The sequence below is a fragment of the Panthera pardus genome, unplaced genomic scaffold (genome assembly GCF_024362965.1).
Source record: "Panthera pardus isolate Hobbes unplaced genomic scaffold, ASM2436296v1 HiC_scaffold_21, whole genome shotgun sequence".
NCBI classification, from domain to species: domain Eukaryota; kingdom Metazoa; phylum Chordata; class Mammalia; order Carnivora; family Felidae; genus Panthera; species Panthera pardus.
In genome coordinates this window covers 38,339,487-38,363,753 of record NW_026526777.1, presented here as the reverse complement: position 1 = coordinate 38,363,753, position 24,267 = coordinate 38,339,487, and the positions used below count along the sequence as shown (strand labels likewise).

The 24,267-nt window shown below is 37.5% G+C and overlaps 1 protein-coding gene across 1 annotated transcript in view; it reads left to right on the top strand.

Annotated features, from left to right (window-relative positions):
* The window catches only part of NSL1 (NSL1 component of MIS12 kinetochore complex), a 35,076-nt gene extending 19,007 nt beyond the window's left edge, over positions 1-16,069 (top strand). Inside the window, exons 5-6 of the mRNA XM_019428766.2 lie at positions 12,946-13,013; positions 14,537-16,069. Of these exons, the coding sequence (XP_019284311.1) occupies positions 12,946-13,013; positions 14,537-14,818 (350 nt within the window). The 3' untranslated portion in view covers positions 14,819-16,069. The remainder of the gene's footprint in view (positions 1-12,945; positions 13,014-14,536) is intronic.
* Positions 16,070-24,267: the final 8,198 nt, after the last annotated feature.

The following is a 24,267-nucleotide window of genomic DNA, read 5'->3' as shown; positions in this document are numbered from 1 at the left end:
TGACTTTATTGCTTTTTCTTGATTATTTTAAAATACATTCACATTCTAAAAATGTTAAAAGATAAGAAACACATTATATGAACATACATAATTATTGCTTGACTCCCATACCTTCAGTCCACCTGCAGATTTTTCTGCCCATACCTTGAGAACATATTACAAATTCAGCCACTTTCCACCAAATCCATTACTACCTCTCTTACCCATATTCTCTCAGCAGGATTACTTCAATAGTCTCCTCTCTGGTTTCCTTCCTTTTATTCCAGTTTTCCACACAGCATCCCAAGGATTCTTTTTAAAGCATAATCAGGTCATGTCACCCCCTGCTTATCACTCTGTAGTGACTCCCCATCCTGCTTCCGTGGTCTATAAGATCCTCTCTGACCTGGGCCATGGCTGATTCTCTGATTTCATCTCTGACTTTGGTCTCTTCTCACTGCCACCTTTCCTTATTGTGCTGCAGCCACACTAGCATTCTTGCTGTTTCCCCAAGGATGTGCCACACACTGGCCCTGTGTCTTTCGCACTGGTTCCTATCTGGCTGTTCCCTGGTTCCTATCTGAAACCACCTACCTGACTCACCTCAGTCAGCTCTCCGTTCAAGGCGTTACTTCATCAGAGAGGTCTTTCCTGACAACCTATGTCACATCCCCGTCTGACCCCCTTGCTCATACTCTGTCCCCTTAACCTGCTTTTGTTTTTTCACCACTTAACTATAATTTCTATTTATTTTATTGTCTTCATCTCTCCCCCCACTGTTTTATAAACCCCCTGTGAACCAAGACTTTGTTTTGTCTACTACTATATCCCTAGCTAGCTCTCTACAATCATTATCTGACATTTTACGCTCAAGAAGTATTTGTGAAATAAATATACAATATTATGTATGTGTATGTATATATATACACATATATGTGTTTGGTATATATGTATGTATATATATGTGTATGTACATATACACATATATATGTGTGTATATATGTATATACATACATAAAATTATGTATACATGTATATATATCATGTCATACACTTAAAAAAAATAAGGATAGCATTCTATTTTTTACTTTTTGTTTTTGGCCTCCTCTCAGATATACACTGTTAACTTGGTGCGAATTCTTTTATCCATTTTTCTCTACTCATATAATCATACAGGAGTATATATGCACTGGACATTTGGGGCATTATATATTTTACAGAAAATTGATTCGTGTATTCAAATTATGTGCAATTTACTCTTTTAAGTATATGGTGGAAGTCTTCCAATTCAACTGCCATAAATCTTTGTTAGTATTTTAAATTATATTTTTGTAATTAGTTTTTGTGCTAATTAGTTTTATAATTAGTGAAAGTAAGTTTAATATGAAATTTAAAATAATAGTGTATATATAGTAGTAAATGAAAGTCCTTCCAAGTCTGCCTGATCCCACACACCTTCAAATAAACAACTACTTTAACAATTTGATATGTCTGATTTTAGATGTTTATCAGTTTATTTGTTTTTTGTTTGTTTTTGGGGGGGGGGGTTTGAGAGAGAGAAAGTATATACCTGTGTGAAGTGTGTGAGCCGGGCAGGGGCAGAAGGAGAGGGAGAGTGAGAATCTTAAGCAGGCTCCACACCCAGTGTAGAGCCGGATGTGGGGCTTGATCTTATAACCATGAGACCATGACCTGAGCTGAAATCAAGAGTCAGATGCTTAACCGACTGAGCCATCCAGGTCCCCCATTAGATCTTTATCAGTGTATTTGTATATGGGCAGACAGGCACAGGGAGGTTTGAGTTATTATTTATTTATTTTTAATTTTTTTTTACATTTATTTATTTTTGAGAGACAGAGACAGAGCACAAGTAGGGGAGGGGCAGAGAGAGAAGGAGACACAGAATCCAAAGCAGGTTCCAGGCTCTGAGCTGTCAGCACAGAACCGGACACGGGGCTCGAACTCACAAACGTGAGATCATGATCTGAGCCAAAGTCGGACGCTTAACGGACTGAGCCACCCAGGTACCCTGAATTATTTTATTTTTTTTTATTTAAAAAAAAAAAATTTTTTTTTTTTAACGTTTATTTATTTTTGAGACAGAGAGAGACAGAGCATGAACGGGGGAGGGTCAGAGAGAGGGAGACACAGAATCTGAAACAGGCTCCAGGCTCTGAGCTGTCAGCACAGAGCCCGACGCGGGGCTCGAACTCACGGACCGCGAGATCATGACCTGAGCCGAAGTCGGCCTCCCAACCGACTGAGCCACCCAGGCGCCCCCCGAGTTATTTTTTTTATGTAAGTATTATGTAATACATTCTATGACTTTTTTTTCACTCAACAGTGTAATAGTTCAACTCTATTTTATTCATAATTTCTTTGTACACACACACATAATTTTATTTAAATATATATATTTGAGGGGGGTGGGATTTTTTGTTTTGTTTGCTTCCTCTTTCCTCCCATCTTCCACTCACAGTTCCAAGTATATTTTTAATCAGAAGACTCCTATCTTCTAGAAAATCTTTAACCTAATCTTTGAACTTTGCTTCTTTATCATTTCTTCTATTTTTGTATTATTCTCATTTTTATTTGATAATTTATTTTTCTGCTGTCATGTCTATTATGATTTCCTTTAGCTATGAGAGGATCCTAAACTTTTAAAATTGTTTTCAGATTGCTCTATTTTTATGCCCTCTGCAGTAAATTTCTCACCTTCCAATTAGTTATATTGGCTGTCATTCATGGTTGTGATTTTTTCATGTATTTTGGAATTTTGATTTGCAAACACTCTTTCATTAAGATTATTTATGTGCTTATTTTCATATTGTCACTGCTTCCCCGCCCCCCCCCCCCCCTTCCTGTCTGGTAGTTGTGTGGTTGCCTTTCATCTGCTCCTGAACAGTCTCAGGCAAGAGCCGATCTTGCATTGGCAGCATGGGGCCCCTGTTCCAGTGTACTTTAGGAGATACTGAATCTAGTCACTAAGTCAGCAGGCAGCTTGGTCCAGGCCCAGGCTTTGAAATATTATCTGCCTCCCATCACTTCTAATGTATGCCTCCGCTCCTGACTGTGGTTAATGGCAGGTCTTTTTCAGGGTAGGAAAACTCAGTATCTCAACCTGTGGTTTCATACTGCAAAGTTGACTCTTCCCATTTCCTGCTCCTCTGGAGCACTTTGGGCCCCTTTTATGTTACAGGAAGCAAATTCCTAGTTACCTACTGCCTACCTACTGTCTGCCTACTGATGGGTCTGCAACTTTGGCCTGACTTACAGCTTTTTCTCTTCTACTTCTTTTGGTTCATAGAAATGTTTGTTTTGTATATGCTTTGGGATATGTCTTTTTAATTTTCTGTATTTATCCCATGATATTTTGGACAAAGCTGGGGAGTTTTGTGAATGTCCAAGAACAACTTGACCAGAAGTCTACTCTTAAAAACACAGAGCTTTCATTCCTCTGCTGAAAATTCTAAAATCTTCCAATTAAAAAAATATATGGGGGTGCCTGGGTGGTTCAATTGGGTAAGCGTCCAACTTTGGCTCAGGTCATGATCTTAATGTTCATATGGGTTCAAGCCTCACGTCAGGCTGGACAGCTTGGAACCTGGAGCCTACTTCAGATTCTGTCTCCATCACTCTGCCCTCCCTTGCTCACACTCTGTCTCTCTCTCAAAAATAAAATAAAATATAAAAAAAAAATTTTTAAATCAAATATGTGTACATATATGTACATATATAAAATACATTTCAAACTTCTTAACATTCCCTTATGTGATCTGGCCCCCACTTTCCTTTTTGCTGTAGACCTATGGTCCACCTTTCAGTTCTTTGAAAGTGCCTCACTTTCACACATGCTTTTTCTTGGTGCTTCTAAAGGTGGCATCTTCTTTTCTTTTCTTACGCTTTTAAATGGTACCTCCTCAGAGAGATCTTTCCTAACCACCCTAATGACAATAGCCTTTTCCCAGTACTCCATCATAATACTTGTTTATTTCTTTAATAGCACTTGTTTACATTTGTGAATTTTCTTGTTTATGGTCTCACAAAAGTGAAAGTTCCATGAGCTTTTTTACTTTGTGTTTGCATTCTACGTGGCCAGTGTATAGCACCATGCTCAATAAATACTAAGCAACTGTTATTCATCCATGTATTCAATATATTTATTGAAGGTCTACCATATGCCAGAACTGTTTTCACTGTGGAGGAGATAATGGTGAGCAACACAAGCAAGGTCCCTGCTCTATGGAGCTTATGTTCAAGTGGGAGAAGAAAAGTACAAATAAATATAAAAGTAAACAAGTAATCAGTGAGAGGGTGATGTGTTTACGTTGAGAAACTTTCTGAGGAAGTAACAAGAAGGAATTTGTCTTATGACAATCAAGAGGAAGAGCTTTTCAATCAGGGAAGAGCTAGAACAAGGTTCCTAAGTCAAGACTGATCTTGAGTATTTATGGAATAAAAGACCACTATGGCTAGAGTGGGGGGAATAGAGAGGAAGAACATTACAGGAGAATGTTAGAGACTTGGCCCAGGCCAGCAAACACAGGCTAGGAGTGTGAAAATATATGGTACCTTAAGAGAGAGACATCTCTTCAGTACTAAAGATGCTGGTGAGGAGCAGGTGGGAGTGGATACAGAGGAATATGTGTCTGCTACCCAGAAGGTGTGTTCAACAGTTATGTTCAAGTTGTAGCAAAGTGTTATCTTCTAGAACGTCATAAATCACTGCTAGTTTTTTGTTTCGTTTTCACCAGGGGTGCTACTTTTCAATTCATGGTTCTCATTCATGCCTTTGGTTATCCCTTTAGAAAGGGATATCCTTTGGTATGCATGCTTGCTCATTTGTGCACATAAAATGCATTGAAAACAGAAAGGAAGACCTCAGTTAATGCTTTTTTGCTGGATGTCTGAATTTGTGCAGGCTTTTAGTTGTTCATGTTTCCCAGTTTAGTCAGTGCAGTGACCTGAAAGCAAAACTAGGTTGATTACCCAATCTTTCATTTCCACTTTTTCATTTCCCTATGTTTTAGAAGGCAAGTGACTAGGGAAGGCAATGTCCTCAAGGGTGCCTAACTTCCACATTTTTAAGAGCAAACTTTTTTTTTTAATATCCTTGCAGCAATCCTCTGATTAGTTGTCTACCTATGAGTTTTTGTTTGTCAGTTATAACCTTTTGTGATCCTATTAGTAAAACTAATAATTCCTTCTATATCATCTTTTTTTTTTTTTTTTTAAGTTCTTTGGTGTTAATTGAAAAGACTGCCTTCTTCCCCCTGTCCTTCACTAAACATATAGTGATGACAAGGAGCTATTTTAAGTTTCTCTATAGTAGACTTGATACTTGCAGTTCTTTTGCTGACCCTACAAGTAGAAGACTTAGAGATAGTTCCTCTTCTTCCCTAATAATTCCGGCTTGCTTAAGCCACTGCCAGAATATTTACAGGTAGTAACCCGCTTTCAAATGGTTATGTTTCAGAAGTTCTTATTTAATCTGAGCTTTGGAATTTGAAATACATTTTCCCCCTGAAAAAATTCGCAAGTGGTATTTTTATAAATGGGTAAGTTTCTAGGCTACCCTTTAAAGACCATTTTTTTCCTGCAATGTAGCTGAAATACTACACATTAATGTTGAAAAATATTAGGAAAATCACATTTCAGATGTACATTAGTTCCACTACAGATGTTTAAATAGGATTTGGGGGGAACGGTTTGGATCCCTAAACACCTTTGCAGTGAGAGGGAAGTGGTGTCACAAAGATGTTCCCATGAAAGCTATGGAGAGAAGGCCATTGGGAATGCTTCTAGAGGAAGCCCATCCCCAGTCTCCTACATGGCAGGTGCCAGCTCTCTGCATGTGATATATTCTTAAGTCAGATGTTTGTGTAACAGGGGTACATACATGCTCTTACTAGTGAGAAGTGAAAAATTGATTTAAAAATATTGAGTGAGGGAGTGAAAGTTTTATATATTTTGAAATTTTCTAAGCAGATATTAATGTTGGAAAATGCTATTTTGATGCGTTTATAGGCAACATATTCACATATGTTAGTGATCATTTTTAATGGTGTGTTTGTTTTCTTCCCTCTTATAGTGCTTTTTAAAATCTTTGTGTGCTTGGTTTTTTTCCTAAAATTATTGATGTTCCTTAATTTTCAGTGAAAGGAATTTAATTCACTTAAAAAAAAAGAAGGTACTGTAATGTTAATAGTTAAAGCAGAGTTAACTCTAGAATTGTTCTATTTTTAGTTTTTACCAGACATAATTTATTTTTATTTCAAGAGATTTTTAATATGTTAGAACTAATTTTTGACCATTTGTTATATTCTTATGAGTATAGTATAATTCCAGACAAAATGGTTATTTTGGAAAGTTACATATAGGACATAAAAGAGCATGTGCTTTGAATTCTAGGAAATGTGGGTTCTAATTCTATTCTAGATCATTTCTCAGTTCTCACAGCTCTGTTTTCTTATCTATAAAAGGAGGCTGATGAAACCTGCTTGCCTCACAGGGTTACTAATGGTAATACACAAGATTGATTGTTAATGGATGCCACCCCACACTGCTGCAGGAATGGGCTGTTGGGATTAAGTAGACAGTTACTATGCCATTGGGTTTCTCTTCTCTGTGCTCCTATTTCCTTTTCATAGCCAAGTTTCTCAAAGAATAATCTACAGTCATCAGCTTCACTTTTAATCTCTCACTTTTGTCAAGAAATCAGTAATATTTAGTATTTATATTGTTATGACTATATAAGTGTTCTTCAGTATGAGTCAGGTAATCATTACTATGAGTATATTTCTTTCTTGAACAGCTTCCCATCCTCCTTCAGAATGATAATGGCTTTATTTTTCTGTTTGGTTTGTTTGCTGTTGTGTCTATCACTAATTCTTTCCCAAACACTTCACTAGAACTATAAAATTCCTCTCAATGTGGTAAACACTTTAGGTTATCCATCAAATCCATTTTAAAACCTTTTCCTTTTTCTTGGAGATATTCCTCTGGGAGGCTTTTGTCTTCCTATTCTAAGCAGGACTCGTTGCTCTCTAGGCCTGCTGCAAAACTTTTGTCCCATTTGTCCCTTTCTCATCATCCTAGGAATTTCCTGTACTTCTGTTTTGAATCCTGTTTCCTGGTTCCTGTGTTTTCTTCTTTCTTGATTTATTCCCTTGTTTTGGTGTAGCACATCCTTTACCATCCACCTCCTATTCCCACTTACCCCAGCCATCCAGCACCAGGTCCTTTTTTAAGGCAACTCTTAGAGCACCTCTGAAACTTGTACTTTCCTTTCAGTTTTCCTGTTGGATTGACCTCACCCCTCTTTTGCCTCCACAGCGCACTCTTATCATAGTCTTGTTCCATCATACATACTGAGCACCTGCTCTACATGTCAGGCATTGTGTTCAACACTTAGGGAGTCCAAGGTTAAGAGAATGATGTTCCCAAGGAAGTTCTAAAAATTAAGTTAGAACACTGGTTCTCACTGGTGGCGGTACTGCCCCCTAGAGGCAGTTTTGAAAAGTGGGGGAAGTTTTTGGTTACCACAGTAATGGGGAGGGCACAGCTGGCATTCTATAGTCAGGAGCCAGGAATACTAAATGTCTTATATGTCCAGCACAACTTCAGATTATTCCACCAGAAATTCATGTGTGAAAATCTGTTTATAATTATCCAAGTCTCTGACCTAACTCAATTTTACACTTAAACTACCCTTGGCGACTTTTACATTGTCATTGCTTGTGCTACAGATGGAGAACAGCTATTGTGTCCATCAGTGTAGGCTTATAGACAGTTTTTTTCAAAGAGGCACATGTTTATACGAAAATTAGGAATCCCTTGGGTAATAGATTATTTTGTAAATCATGCAGTAACAATGAAGAATAATATTAATTACCATATCCTATAAATAAAAGTAAGATGAGTTTCAAGAGTAAATGTAAAAAAATACTCTGTTCATTAGTGTGTGTGTGTGTGTGTGTGTGTGTGTGTGTGTGTATGTTGAGGTATAACATACAGTGCACAGCTTGATGAATCTATATACACACATACACATAAACACATGTAGCTGCCTCCTCAATCTAGATATACTGAGTGTCTGTATAGTTAGGAAACATGGGACAAACTTTTTTTTTTTAGAAAGAGAGAGACAGAGACAGAGAGAGAGAGAGACAGAGAGAGAGAGAGAATCTTAAGCAGGCTTTACGCTTAGCACAGAGCCCAACATGGGGCTCAATCCAATGACCCTAGGATCGTGACCTGAGCTGAAATCAAAAGTGGGACGTTCAACCAGCTGAGACACCCAGGTGCCCCAGGAAAAACTTATTTTTAAACAGTATGTTACTTATATTTTCAAATAAGGTGTCCATTATGTTTTCATGTATACAATAAGCACAATTGAAAGTGGCCAAAAAGTCTAAAAACAAGGAAAATAGTCTATTTATTGTAGTTTTCACGTATTAACAATTGGACCCATTGTCTTAAATTTAGAAGTATTTTACCTGAAAAGGTAATTTGAGTTTAAAGAAAAAGATAGTATATTATCTGAAACTAATACATACTTATTCTGCTTCCTGACTTTATGGGAAGTCTGTACTATGTAACACTTCCAGTACCCAAAAAAGTTTTCTTATCTTCCTTTCTGGTCAGTAATCCCTAGCCATGAGAGGTAACCACTATTCTGACTTACATCATTACATCATCGTATTTCTTCAGATACTCTTTCTCTGTTTGTTAACATGTGCAGTAAAGGAAAACAGAACTAAAAAGAAACCAACAGATCTTTGCAGCCAAAGCCATGTTTTATCAGTTAACAACTTTCATACTCCCTTTTTTCCAAAGACAATTACTTAGGAGCATTTCCAAAATTTTTAATTGAAAAAGTTTCTGGTACAGTATGTAGTTATTACAAAAGCAACAAAGCTGATGGAAAGTATGTAATAGAAGACTTGAGACTGCTTTTAAATAGGACTAGAACCAAATGTTACTAAATTAATGGAAACATACAAAAGTAGAAATCTCATTTTTTTTAATTAGAGGTTTTAAAATATTTATTTATTTTGAGAGAGAGAGAGCACCAATGAGGAAGGGGCAGAGAGAGGGAGACACAGAATCTGAATCAGGCTCCAGGCTCTGAGCTTTCAGCACAGAACCCAATGCGGGGCCCGAACCCAAGAACCGGGGACCATGACCTGAGCTGAAGTCACAAACTTAAATGACTGAGTCACCCAGGTGCCCCTCATTGTTTTAATAGAAATGATTTTCAAATACTTGCTATTATAGGGGCGCCTGGATTGCTCAATCAGTTTAGCGTCTGACTTCAGCTCTGGTCATGACCTGATAGTTCGTGGGTTTGAGCCCTACATTGGGCTCTTTGCTGATAGCTCAGAGTCTGAAGGCTGCTTTGGATTCTGTGTCTCCCTTTGTCTCTGCCCCTCTCCCGCTCACGCTTTGTCTTTCTCTCTCTCAAAATAGAATAAACATTAAAAATTATTTTTTAAATACTTGCTATTATTGCCACACTAAATATTAAAAACTATATTTTTGTATAATGATAAATTATGTGACTATTAAAAATTTTAATATGAAAAACCTATTTAAAATTCCGATTATATTTTTGGATTGCTCCTGTTTATTCTTACTCAGAATGTATCCATAAAGAGCAACCACGTATCTGCTCTATAGTTTCTCATATTCTTGTTTTGGCCCAGTCTATCCTGTGTTCCTCATCACCTTTTGACAGTATGATCACTGAAGTCTTTTTAAGTAAATATATATACTGAATGTAGTCTGAATTATGGTGGAATTTCTAAGTAGGATTTAATTCCCTTATACCTTACCATGTTATAATATGGTGAATTATTTTGACATGACACTTTCAATAAGGCCATCTAATTTGTAGTAATACTGCACTTCCTAATTTTCACCATTTCAACAGCCTATACTTTGTCTTGGTAGGTTATCCATACTCCATTATTTCCTCTTTTTTTTTTTTATCATATTCAAGTAATATAGACTGTTATTTCTTATAAAACACTAATTTTTCTTTAAAAAAAATTTTTTTTTAACGTTAATTTATTTTTGAGACAGAGAGAGACAGAGCATGAACGGGGGAGGGGCAGAGAGAGAGGGAGACACAGAATCCAAATCAGGCTCCAGGCTCTGAGCTGTCAGCACAGAGCCCGACGCGGGGCTCAAACTCACGGACCGCGAGATCGTGACCTGAGCTGAAGTCGGCCGCCCAACCGACTGAGCCACCCAGGCACCCCAAAACACTAATTTTTCTATTTCTGCTTATGATCTTTTGTTTTCTATGTAGAATGACTTCTAATATAAATTTTCTTAAATCCAAATTTACTCAGGATAACAGGTACAATTATTTGAGTACTTCATTATATCTGTTTTTCCTTTATATTTTTATTTATATGTACAGAAATACTATCTTTTTTTTTTTTTTTAGAATAGTAAAGACTTTACAAAATATGTTCTAAAGGGGGAAGTTGGGTCTCATAGGGTTGAGAAACTATTCTAAAAAAATCAGTGCAATGAAGTTTTCCAGTTATTCTACTAGAACTGTTCAGGAGACTGTGGGAGTCTGTTGCAGGGGAATGCTCATTCAGGTAGAGGGTGGAATTTGTGGCAGGATCATGGAAATGTGAGGCTGTGCAGGACAAGTTTAACCTTTTCAAAAACTGGCTTGTTTCTGTGTGTTTCTGTGTGTCTTTCTTTTCTAACCGGTAAGTTCCTTGAGGGGCAGAGACCCTTTTTCCTTACTCTGAGTACCCAGTGCTGGGCCTAGTCCATGGAAAATACATAATAAATGTTGGAAGACTCAGCAACTCCCATACAGGTATGCAAGTTTGAGGGGGAGAGAATAAGTGAGAGCCTGGCTAGAAGCCAGACTGCCACAAGAGTCCCAAGGGATGGATCACTGATACGCCATGCTCAGAAGAAAATTTAATAATTGCCTAAGTACTTTGGGGATATATCCCCTAAATATCCCCAAATCTTAAAAGACTTGAAATTAGCATATTATTCTAAGGCAAGGGTCCTTAGAATACAGGGAGATTATTAATTTGAATAGAAAAAAATAGATTGTTATTTTTACTAACCTCATACTGAAATTTAGCATTTCCTTCAGTGTTGAATGTAGATCATGGTGGTAGAATTAGCAGTACCTGTAACTTTTTGCTACTAAAAGCCACAGATATTTTCAATTTTAGTTATTGCAGATACCTCACAATATTGTTGATGCTCATTATTTTCGTATGATGGTAATTATTAGACCTGCCACTTGATCTTATTTAAATCATTAATAAAGAAGCACATGTATTACCTATCACAACGCTTCAATAGTTGTATTTTAAATTTTATTGTAAAACACTCTAAAATTCTAGAGTAAGCAAAAGCAATGAATAATGACAGAAACCAGATGAGTGGTGCTTCTTGTAGAGAAGGTTGGTTGGGAAAGGGGCACAAGGGAACTTTGTAGGGTGAAGGAATTGCCCCATGTATGGTTTGCATATGTCAAAGGTGACTGAATGTTAAACTTGAGATCTACATTTTGCTGTATGTAAATTGTACCTCACTTAAAAAAACTAACACATTTAAAACTATTCTTAGAAAGGGTCTGTAGGCTTCATCCAAGTGCCAAAGAAATCTCTGGTAGCAAAACTGGTTAAGAACCCTTTTTCTGAGGCCATCCTGTTACCTTTGCCTTTGCCTTTCTTTGAGTACCCTCTTTCTTCCAGGTGCTTTTGCTATTCGTTTCCTTTTTTTTTTTTTCTTTTTCCTAAATGTGGTCTGCATTTTTCACCTAAGGAAAGTCAGAAAAGAAAATAGCAGCTATGAAAGAAATTTTTCTTGCTTGGCTTATCTGCCACTTTCTTGAAGCCAGTAAGGTTGTAGCTCTCCTAACATGGTTATATATTTGCTTAGATCTGAAGTAATTTCCAGTGAGAACTACTCTTCTAAAAACTAATTTGTAGACAATTTCAAAATGGAAGGATTTTTCTTATCCAGTTTTGCTTGGAGTTTAGTAGGATTTTTGTCCTGTTATATCATTGCATATGCAGTTCTGTTATGAAGTAGCCGTGAACATTTATAACAAAGATTGGAAGAAAATAAAATGTATTAGGAATCAGTAAAGCACCAAGGAATTAGGAAAGAACAGATGAACATAAGGGAAGGGAAGGGAAGTAAAAATAATATAAAAACAAGGAGAGGGACAAAACATAAGAGTCTCTTAAATACAGAGAACAAACTGAGGGTTGCTGGAGGAGTTGTGGGTGGGGGGATGGGCTAAATGAGTAAGGAGCATTAAGGAAGACACTTTTTGGTATAAGCACTGGTGTTATTCATAGGGGATGAATCGCTGCAATCTACTCCTGAAATCATTATTGTACTATATGCTAACTAACTTGGATATTAATACAAAATAAATAAATAAAATTAAAAAAATAAACATTAAAAATTTTAAATTAATATTATTGACAATCTATTCCAGATTTTTTTCCAGAAATTCCATCTAGTATCCTCAATACAATGTGATTGTTTATTCCAAATTCAAACGTGTTTTACGTGTATAAAATTCAGAGTAATAGATATCAAATATTAGCCTATATTTACTTTAAAATGGGATGATAGTGCTTGAAGATGTTAAATACAGTGGTAGATCACATATATCTTAGGCTATTAGGGGCACATAGTGTTAGGACTACTCCTAATAGAACTCTTGTTGCCTATCATACCTATTAGTTTTACTCTACGGTTCTAACATTTCCATAGTCTTTTTATTTATCTAGATAAATTTAATGGGACACTTGTTGTAATAGATTACAAAGTATGCTAAGAAAGATTGAGCTAAGGTGGGTAGTCTTAACGGATTTTTGTCCAAATAGCATCTGTGTATCTTTTATGACTTGGTATTAGATAAAGAACCTAAAATACTGTTTGGTGGTTTCTTTGCAGCCTCTCGTGTGGAAAATTTGAAATGCAGAGGAGAAACAATAGCTAAAGAGATCAGTGAAGCCATGAAGGTAAAAGCTACATGCTAAACAGTTATAAAATGAATGAAATGTGAGGCTAGGTGTTTGTTTTCAACATCTATGTGTATTTTAGTCTATTGTAACAGGAATTCTCAGTAGTCTTTTAAGTAGATCTTTAATGAATTTATGAAGTGACAATAACATTCAGAATAACTACCATTTAATAGGAAGTATATGCCAATATATCTGACTTCTTTGAAGATTGGTTATATTTTTTAATTCTGAGATTTAGCAGTCTATCAGATGGTTTTGGATAATAATACCACCTAACACGTAGTGAGCATTTATGGGTCAGACACCATCTAACTGCTTTACATATATTATCTTACTTAATCCTTAAAATAACACTATGAGATAGGTACTGCTAATTTCTGTGTTTTATAGTTGAGAAACTGCGGCTCAGAGAGGCTCTGGATTGCCCAAGTAAATGAGTCAGGATTTACACCCTGGATATTTGGCTCCCGAGCCTTTACTTCTTTTTTTTTTTTTTTTTTTTAAAGTTTTATTTATTTAGTTTGACAGAGAGAGAGAGAGAGAGAGATCATGCATGTGCACATTGGGGAGGGGTGGAGAGAGAGGAAGAGAGAAAATCCCAAGAAGGCTCCTCGCTGTCAGTGCAGAGCCCTGTGTGGGGGCTCAGTCTCATGAGCTGTGAGATCATGACCTGCGCTGAAATCAAGAGTCAGACGCTTAACCAACTCAGCCACCCAGGAGCCCCAGTATACTCTTAATCACTGTATTATGTATGCTGCGTATTCAATTTGGAGTCTTAGTATTATAATAAAATTGTTTATCTTCTCGACATTTATTTTATGCAAACAAGAAAACATTTGGATTTCTAGTATATGAAAATTATTTTTAAAAAACTCCTGAATCTTCCTTGTTCTGATAATTTTCTATGACATTCTTTTGTGGTTTGTATTGATTCCATGATTTTCTGGTGCTCATGCTTCTCCCATTGCATGTTCTTTATCAGGAGTTAGCAAACTAGTGAGCCAGGCAAGAACCCAGCCTGCACTTGTTTTTGTAAATAAAACTTCATGTCACAGCTCTGCCTATCCATTTACTTATTGTCTGTGGCTTCTTTACATTACAATGGCAGAGTTGAGTAATTGTGACAGGGATGTGAGGCCCTTTACAGGAAAAATGTACTGATCCCTGCCTGGTCTTGATGGTCGGGATTTCCAAAATACTTACTATCCTAAAATATGGAATCTCAGACATCAAATCCTTGGCCCTGAAATTCTGTTAACTTCCTGTTGCCAAAGTTTTGTTTTATTTTATTACCAGACATTGTAGGAATAGAATATATCTTTTTAGTTTTAGTTTTTGGTTAAAATCTCTCAGCATTTAAAATTGGTATTTTAAGGTAAAAGCAAATATCCATGACCCAAATAATTAGGTCTTAGAAAAGCCTTGACCCAAAGAATTAAAATCTCGAGTGTTGTGTCTGTTTCTCTGTGGTTGTGTTTCAAACTGAGATTAATGTTAAGTATTACTGTTGTTTGTTTAAGTCCTTGCCTGCATTAATTGAACAAGGAAATGGATTTTCCCAAGTTTTAAAGATGCAGCCTATTATCCAGCTCCAGAGAGTCCACCAAGAAGTCTTTTCCGCTTGTTACAAGCAACCAGATGTTAAACCTGAGAGCTTTATTACACAAATAGAAACCACACCAACAGAGACTTCTACCAGGAAAGCCACTGATGTGGTACTGAAAAGAAGGCAAACTAAAGACTGTCCCCAGAGAAAATGGTATCCGTTGCGGCCAAAGAGAATTAATCTTGACACCTCTTGACAGCTCTTTTTGTTTATCTTGGGAGTTGAAATTCGGCACTATCAACATTTAGAGTACAGCCTAATGCCTAGACAGGGCTTCCTTTAAAAAGACAAATAACTCTTTAACTAGTGATTCCTTTATACAAATATAGTAGCTCTATGCTGACATAGAATGTAATCATTGTGTTTCCTTATCATTTTGTCTTTAGTGATGAAAAGCATATTTTTTGAATATTGGCACAAAGAGATCAGTGGGTATTAAGAGTGCAAACTTTTACTGTCCTTAAATGTAATCAACTCTCGGCTACCTTACAGCTTTTGTGGAATACCACGAGTAACATTCTATTAGATTTCTGGTGTACATCTTTCTCTAAAAAAGAGCAGTGTAATAGGTATCTTTATTTAAATGCTAAAAGTAATCCTCTGTTCTGATTAGGAGCCAGGAGCAGATTCATTTGGGTTTTGTTTTTGTTTTTGTTTTTTTTCAATGCAGTTTTGACTGATCACATTGATATGCAGATGAGAAGGCTGGCTTTGACTTTGTTACTCCAAGTTCAGCTAATTTGGATTTGTGGTGTTATTTTTAGGATTTTTGTGTTTTTGTTTTGTTTTGTAAGACAAAGAAGACTTATTTATATAAGACTTTCTGTTAGAAATAAAAATTGGCATGGAGCCAGTATTTCTTGTTCACACTTCTGTTCTCCACAGGCCTTTCAACTTTTAAATATTATTTGACTTAGGACTAGTGGTTTCTTTTTAGGGTTTTTCATTATTTCCACATGATTGCAGTTCAAAAATATATATCGCATTAATACATTAACAAATTGTCATTGCGGAACAAAAACAGATGTAGTCATACTGAACTGTTTTACATTTAAGGATGCTTATTTATCAAGGATATAATTATTGGTAGAAGTCTGAGAAAGCTATGTTGCCTATACTTCTAACATTTCACTACAGTTTCTTATAGCTCTTACTGTACCTCTTTGTCACAGTAACACAATGCAGACAGGGCCATCTAGCTTTTCTCCTTTTGTTGACTGTACGACTTCATTCATTGCAGAGGAATTTACTAATCATGAGGTTGGAAAATCTGTACTTCCCTTGTTTATTATGACTTAATCATAAATGTCTAAATGTGACAGAAAACCTGTCTCATTGAAGAAAATTTATAAAGCCACTGTATTTCACTCTGTATTTTAATGTTACAATTTGATATCTGTATATTTGTAACAGCAGTGTGTTTTTTATTAAAATAATGTACAAAGAACTGAAATCTTAAAACTATGTATTTTTTAATTATCTCAGGCATCTTGAGCTCAGCTTTAGTTGAATGGTAAATAAACATCCTGCATTTCTCAACATACTGAATTTCACTTTAAAGTCGTCATGAGGCTACAGGAGCACCTGGGTGGTTCAGCCGGTTAAGTGTCCGACTTCAGCTCAGGTCACGGTTTCGCAGTTCATGAGTTCGAACCCCATATTGGGCTCTGTGCTGACAGCTCAGAGCCTGGAGCCTGCTTTGGATTCTGTGTCTCCCTCTCTCCCTGTCCTTCTCCTGCTGGCACCCTGTCTCTGTCTCTCTCTCAAAAATAAACATTAAAAATTAAAAAAAAAATTAAATTGTTGTGAGCCTACAGAATATTGCTATTCTAATATAGTGCTAAGTTTTTTATGGCATAAAATTCTGTATGAGGTGTTTGACTTCAATAGCCTATAAACAGTTGTTAATTTTCCTGGATAATTGCATTGATGATTATATAAGAAAATGCCTTCCTTTTTTTTTAAGATGTCTATTTACTTACTTTTGAGAGAGAGAGAGACTGCATGAGTGGGGAGGGGCAGAGAGAGAGGGAGACAGAGAATTCGAAGCAGGCTTGAGGCTCTGAGCTGTCAGTGCAAAGCCTGATGTGTTGCTTGAACTCACAAACCATAAGATCATGACCTGAGACAAAGTCAGATGCTTCACCAAGTGAGCCACCCACATGCCCCTAAGAAAATGTCTTCCTTTTTTAAGAGATACATATTGAGATACATAGAATTTAATGACTTCATGTCTTGGATTTTCTCAGAAATATGTCAGCAAAGAAAAAAAGAGTAGATTAAGTAAATGTGGCAAAAATCTTAGTAATAGTGGATCTGTATATGTATCCATTCCTCTACTCTTTTTTTTAAATTTTTTTTAACGTTAATTTATTTTTGGGACAATGTGAGAGACAGAGTGTAAGCAGCAGAGGGGCAGACAGGGGGAGACACAGAATCTGAAGCAGGCTCCAGGCTCTAAGCTGTCAGCCCAGAGCCGGACGCGAGGCTCGAACTCACGAACCGTGAGATCATGACCTAAGCTGACGCTTAACTGACTGGGCCACTCAGGCGCCCCATTCCTCTACTCTTATGTCTGTTTGGAAATTTTTATAATTAAAAAAAAAAAAAAAAGTTTGTTATACCTTAAAGGTCCCAGACAGCTGAAACTTGAAATCCCTCAGAGAGCCCACAGTTCCACTCCACAGTTATAGGAGAGTTCCGAATTAAAGACCACTGGACAAGACAGTATGTTGCCATTTTTAACTAGGATAAGCATGGCTGATACAAGTAAAAGTATTGGTTAAGTATACATTTCTAAGAGAGATTAGAAGTATTTTCTTCTAAGAAGAGAGATTGAATTCCTGCATAAAGAATGAATTCGCTAAGATGATGAAAAGGAAGAAAATCTATAGTTGTAGGCAGTATTGAAGGAAAACAAAATCAAACATCAGCCTCCTTGTGGTATAAAGAAGGCTGGGTTGCATGGAGTCTTAAAATTTCCTTTAAACAAAAAACAAAAACAAAAGTACAACACAAGAAGGTCAAATCCAGTTCCAAAGGAGAGAAAACATATTAAAGCAGCTGGCTTCTGGAAGAAGTGAAGGAAAATCTGTTTTCCATACTTCAGCCATTACAAACTATATTAGTGTACTTGAACTGCTGTAACAAAATATCAGACTGGGTGGCTTCAACAACAGAAATTCAATTTCACATACCATATTAATTTCTTACCATTGGAATGGTAAGACTTGGAAGTTCCAGAATACTAGCAGTTTGGCTCATGTATCTTAGACGATCCTGTAGAGAAATTGAACAACCTATACAGATAGTGGTATTTGGAGATCCCAAACCACATGTCCAACTGACCACTCCAGTCACCCTACTGTAGCACCATTTAGTGCCTAAGTCCCACTTACCTAGAACTTCCAGAAGCATTTTTGTATTTCACTTTCAAAAGTAAGTGGACATAATAAAAAACTGGAAGCAACCCAAATATCCATCAGTAGTAGAATGAAAAAATAAATTATAGCATATACTTATAATGAAACCCAACACAATTTTTTTAATGAATTACTGATATACACACAACATGGATGAATCTCAAAGACATTATGTTGCATAAAAGAAGCCAGGCACAGAAGAGTGCATACGGTGTATGAAATCAGAATAGGCAAAACTAATCTATGGTGGTTATCCATGGGGAGAGGGGAGATATTAATTGGGAATAACCACCAGGAATTCTTTTAGGTGAAGGAAATGTCCCAGATCTTGATCTGAGTGTTGTTCACATGGCTGTATACATATGTGTAACTATTTAGCTATACACTTATTTACGCATTTTATGTAAGTTTTAAAAAATAATAAATATACAAATTGAGATTCACCAGACATTTGAGGAAAGTCTAAATGCAGAGACCAAAGACTGAGTCCCATAAAGGCAGTAATCTTTGTTCTGATGTATCCCAAGCACCTGGAAAAGTACCTGGCATATGATAGTTTCTCAATGCATATTGATTAACTGAATGAATGAAAACAAGAACACAAAAACAAAGAGAAAATAGGACCTCAGAAAAGCCAGAGATAAATACAAAACAAAGTTCCAGAATAATTACTATCCTCCCAGAGATAACAAGATATTCCATTCATTTAAAAAAAAAAAAAAAAAAAAAAAAAAAAAAAAAAAAGGTTCTCGATATTCCATTCATTTAAAAAAAAATTCTTGAAAATTAAAGGTGTAAAAGTTGAAAGAATTTCGGTATGAAGGCTGGAAGATAATAATGAAATTTTCCCAAAAGTAGAACCAGATTAAGAGATGACAATTTAGAAAAAATAAGAGTAAAGAGAATAAATTCAGAGGGTCCAATATCTAATTGATACCCTTTTCAAAAAAGTGCAGAAAAAAATCCAGGAGTCAAAATTCTTTTTTTTTTTTTTTTTTAATTTTTTTAATGTTTATTTTATTTATTTTTGAGACAGAGAGAGACAGAACATGAATGGAGGAGGGTCAGAGAGAGAGGGAGACACAGAATCTGAAACGGGCTCCAGGCTCTGAGCTGTCAACACAGAGCCCGATGCGGGGCTCGAACTCCCAGACTGTGAGATCATGACCCGAGCCGAAGTTGGACGCTCAACCGACTGAGCCACCCAGGCTCCCCAGGAGTCAAAATTCTTAAACATAATGCAGTTACCATATGACCCAGCAATTCAACTCTAAGTTCTAAACCTCAAAGAATTGAAGACATGTCTACACAATAATTTGTACATGAATGTTTGTAGCAGCAACTCAAATGTCTATCAACTGATAAGTTAATAAAATATGGTATATCCAATTGATGGGATATTATTTGGCAATAAGTACGGTACATATTAACAATGTGGATGAAACTTGAAAGCATGCTAAGTGACAGAAGTCACTCACAAAAGACTTTTGTGCAATTCCATTTACATGAAACCTCTAGAATTGGCAAATCTATAGGAACAGAAAATTGATTAGTGGTTGCCTAGGGATGGAGGAAGGGAGAGGTTAGGAGGAATGGGGAGTGTATAGGGTTTCTCTTGGGAGTGATGAAAATGCTCTAAAATTGACATGAGCAGGGGCACCTGGGTGGCTCAGTTGGTTAAGTGTCTGACTTCGACTCAGGTCATGATCTCATGGTCCATGGATTCAAGCCCCGCATTGGGCTCTGTGCAGACAGCTTGGAGCCTAGAGCCTACTTTGGATTCTGTGTCTTCCTCTCTCTCTGCCCCTCCCCTGTTCACACTCTGTTTCTCTCTCAAAAATAAATAAACATTAAAAAAAACATTGATGTTGGTGGTGGTTGGTGAATATACTAAAACCCATTGAACTGTACCTTTAAATGAGTGAATTAATATGGTATGTGAAATATATCTCAATTTAACAAGAGTAAAGAAATAGAAATAATATAAGACACTAGCCCCAGATGGATTCCAAAATTCTGAAAGGAAAAGGCCCCACTGAGTATTCAGCACAAGGAATGAAAAAAGACAAGAAACAAAAAACCAAAATCACCCATACCAAGGCCCATCACTGAGAAACGTTAGATAAAGAGAAGTTCCTAAAAGCTTCCAGTAGAGGGAAAAGATCATAAAGAAAGAGACATTGGCATGGCATCAAACTACTAAACACTAATTTTTAATCTAGAAGTCTCTGGAGCAATATAACCTGGAAACTCTCAGTATAAGTGATTTGCAACCTAGCAATCTATACCTAGCCAAACTATCAATCAAGTGAGAGGTTAACCTAAAGCCATTCTCAAACATGCAAAATCTAAATAAGTATATATTTTAAAAATATATTTTTGGGGGCACCTGGGTGGCTCAGTTAAGTGTCCAACTCTTGATTTCAGCTCAGGTCATGATCTCAGGGTCATGAGACTGAGCCCCAAGTTGGGCTCTGCACTGGAGCCTGCTTGAGATTCTCTTTCTGTCTCTGCCCCTCCCCCCTTTTCTAATATTTTATATATATACATATATATATATATACGTGTGTGTATATATATGTGTATATATATATACATATATATGTGTGTGTGTGTACATATATATATACATATATATATGTGTGTGACACACACATATATATATATTTAACCCCAAAAACCTGCTGTTTGGGACACTGCTAGTGAATGTGCTCTGCTACATAGGGTAAACAAAAAAGCAGCAACCATGGGGTCTAGCAAAGAGGCTACAAGATGGAGAGTGGCAAGCTCAAGTCCACAGGACACTTCAGCAAATCTGGAGAAGAGTCCAGTCAGACCAGGTTGGAATATGAATATGTAGGACTAGAGAAGAGGTATTTTCAGGAAGAGGGAATATAACTGACAAAATGAGTGATGGTTTACCTGGAAAATTGTATAAAGGAGATATTGTGTGGTATTCAGATGTTCAGAGAAAGAAAAAAATCAGGCAATTATTCACTATAGTAAAAGCAGAATATTGTACAAGAAAAGAAATATAGTCATAGTCACAAATGGGCCTCACAGTGACCTGTGTTTATATAGACAATAATGAACACCTCAAATCTGAATTCAATAAAAAATTGGAAGAGTTCTATTAGGATGAAAGGATTGGGAATTAGTAGAGGAAGGACACTGGGCAGTCAGGGCAGATAGTGGTCAACGCACTGGAGCAGCTAGGGTGACAGGGACTGGGCACAGAGGGAGCTTCAATGCCAGCCAATATACAAGTTCATTTTGTAGAATTGAAACAACTCATTTGGTTGTAACTGTGTCACCTGAATATCAGCCATGAAATGGGAATGCTGGGGAGTGAAATCTTCACCACAATGAAAAGTCAGTGCATGATCTCTGAAATAGCTGAATCAAAAGACAGCATAATGTGGATATTATTCAAGTAAATACCAGAAAAAAGAAAAAAAAAAACGGCTAAGAGAGTGGAAAGTGAATGAACCCAGGTGGGTGAAGCAGGCCAAGGGACTGGTGTTTTTTGCTTATAAGCCTTATAGATTTGATTCTTTATGTGCATGTAATACTTGCATAAAAATAAATTTGATTTTTAAGTGATTTAAAAACTCACACGGTATGCAAGTGAATATGAATAATCTTTGGCTCTTTCTTCCATTCTTCCTATCATTAAGAATTAAGAGACAAATTACACCCCAGGGGCTTTTACAGGGTTTCAGTTCCATTATCTCAGTATATTTCAGATAAGACTTGTAGATTTTGTTTTTAGCTGAGGGTTTTAGTTTTGGTTTCTTTGGAGGGTTGGGTTTTTTTCTGACCTATTGTTTTGCAAATAGATTCCATTATCAAGCCTCTACATACCAAAATGATGAAAAAGTATCTTTCTAGAGAACCACTGGAGACGTTGGTGAGATTTTATGAAAGGATTTGGGGAAGCTAATGTTCTATTCCTTTGAAACTTCAGAGCTCAAGAGTCCTCCCATAATTCATTGCTTGTACCCTGTGGGCTTTTCACTAATATTGGTTGAATGAATGAATGATTTCATACTGCAAATTTCTGACTTGTCAGTTCCCCCTAGATCACAATCTCACACGTTAATGACTTGGCATTCATGTTCATATTCATTATTAATTGAGGTTAGGAGATGGGCTAACTACCACGAGAGGAGGGGAGTGGAGACATGGAAGGGGGTGGGGTCTAAGGGATCTAAGGGACTGGCAAACTTGCCTGAATGAGAGCTCTAGAGTCTCCTGGCTACTGAAGCTGACGTCTAAACCCCATATCCCTGAGGATGTCAGAGCAGAAGGTGGCATTCACACCCCTCGGATTAACTCCATGGTGCTAGCGGATATATTTTCCCTCCAGCCCTCCTTTCTTTTGGTTGTATTCCTTTGACTTCTGTGTGGCCTGGCATAGCCAGATAAGACAGCCTGACCCCTCAGGGTCCCCTGGTCTGGCTAATCCCCATGTCTGTGAAGGATCAGTCTGTATTTTCATGCCTCATTCAGAGAATGGCTCCCATGCCTTTGGGTTCCTACCTAGTCGCAGATTTTTTTTTTTTTTCAACGTTTTTTATTTATTTTTGGGACAGAGAGAGACAGAGCATGAACGGGGGAGGGGCAGAGAGAGAGGGAGACACAGAATCGGAAACAGGCTCCAGGCTCCGAGCCATCAGCCCAGAGCCCGACGCGGGGCTCGAACTCACGGACCGCGAGATCGTGACCTGGCTGAAGTCGGACGCTTAACCGACTGCGCCACCCAGGCGCCCCCCTAGTCGCAGATTTTAAGGCCTCCCTTGCTGCCCACATGTGTGGCTCTGTGGCCCATTCCTGCCATGATGGCCCTGGAGCTCTCCGTCCATTTCTGTTCCTGGTGCTACCTTGATGGGAATCCTCTCCGTGCCCCTCCTCACCAGTTGGTAAGTATACAAAACTTGAGCATTTCACTTTTTTTGTTCCTTCAAACTCTTCTGAGGTTTGGTTTCCCCATGAAGCAGCCAGTGGTTACCTTCCCTCTCAGAGTCCTTGTTGGCTGCATCACCCAACTGCCTCTCTGTCCTCCCCTGCCCTTGGCTGCATCATTGGTTTGGTGACTTTTTCCTGGGTTAGAGCTTCCTTGCCCCTTTGTTCCTGCATTTCAACCTCCTTTTCTTTTGAGTCATTTTGCAGCTCAGCATCTCCCGGGATAGTAGGTAGAAAAAGGAGAAGAAGGATGCATTGATCTGTGTATCTTGCTTCATTTCTCTCCCTGATTAAAAAGGAAAAAAAAAATGGTGGGCAAAAGGTTAAAATAAATGTGGGTATGAACTTTTGCTGACATCTGCCCACCTCTGATCCTGTGTGGGTATAGAAATTAGGGGATCACAGGGGCAGAATAATAACATTTGGACAACTTGTAGGACGCCTCTGCTCCAGGTCCTGAAAACGCCACCCTCAGAGCCTTGTGGTCTTTCCCACTTATGTGCGAAACAATATTTTAAAATCATTTTTCATACATGCATTCTTTTATTCCATAAATGCCCAGTGGATCCAAATAGTGTGCTAAGGTATGTGTGGATATGCACATGGCATAGAGCCTTCCCACAAGCAGTCTGCCGTTGGTCATGAGAGAATCCAATAGAGTGGTACAGGGGGAGTGGATGGAAAGATCCAGGAGTGGGGGGGGAGAGGGGGGGACACATCTTACTGTTTGCTGGGGTTCTAGGGTCCCAGAAGGAAGATGAGAGCGAAACCCATAGGTTTCTGAGACTTCTGAGGAATTAGCTGCTTGCAAGAAATTGGCTTCAGAAGCTATGATGGAGTACTAAGGGATTCCTGTACCTTACTGGCAAATTTTGATACCGCAATTTCTCTTTGTTATTATAAGCCCAACCCAAGAGCTTTTATTTTTTTTATTTTTAAAAAAATTTTTAAAAAATGTTTATTTATTTTTGAGACAGAGAGAAACAGAGCATGAACAGGGGAGGGTCAGAGAGAGGGAGACACAGAATCCGAAACAGGCTCCAGGCTCTGAGCTGTCAGCACAGAGCCCGACGCGGGGCCCGAACTCACAGACTGTGAGATCATGACCTGAGCCAAAGTCGGACGCTTAACTGACTGAGTCCCCCAGGCGCCCCAGGACTGTACTTTTAAAGGAAATCATCAGATTTGGCAAATGATTGCTTCTCTAGAAATACTGCTTATTAAGATGAATCCTCATTTCTTTTGTCCTCTACATCCA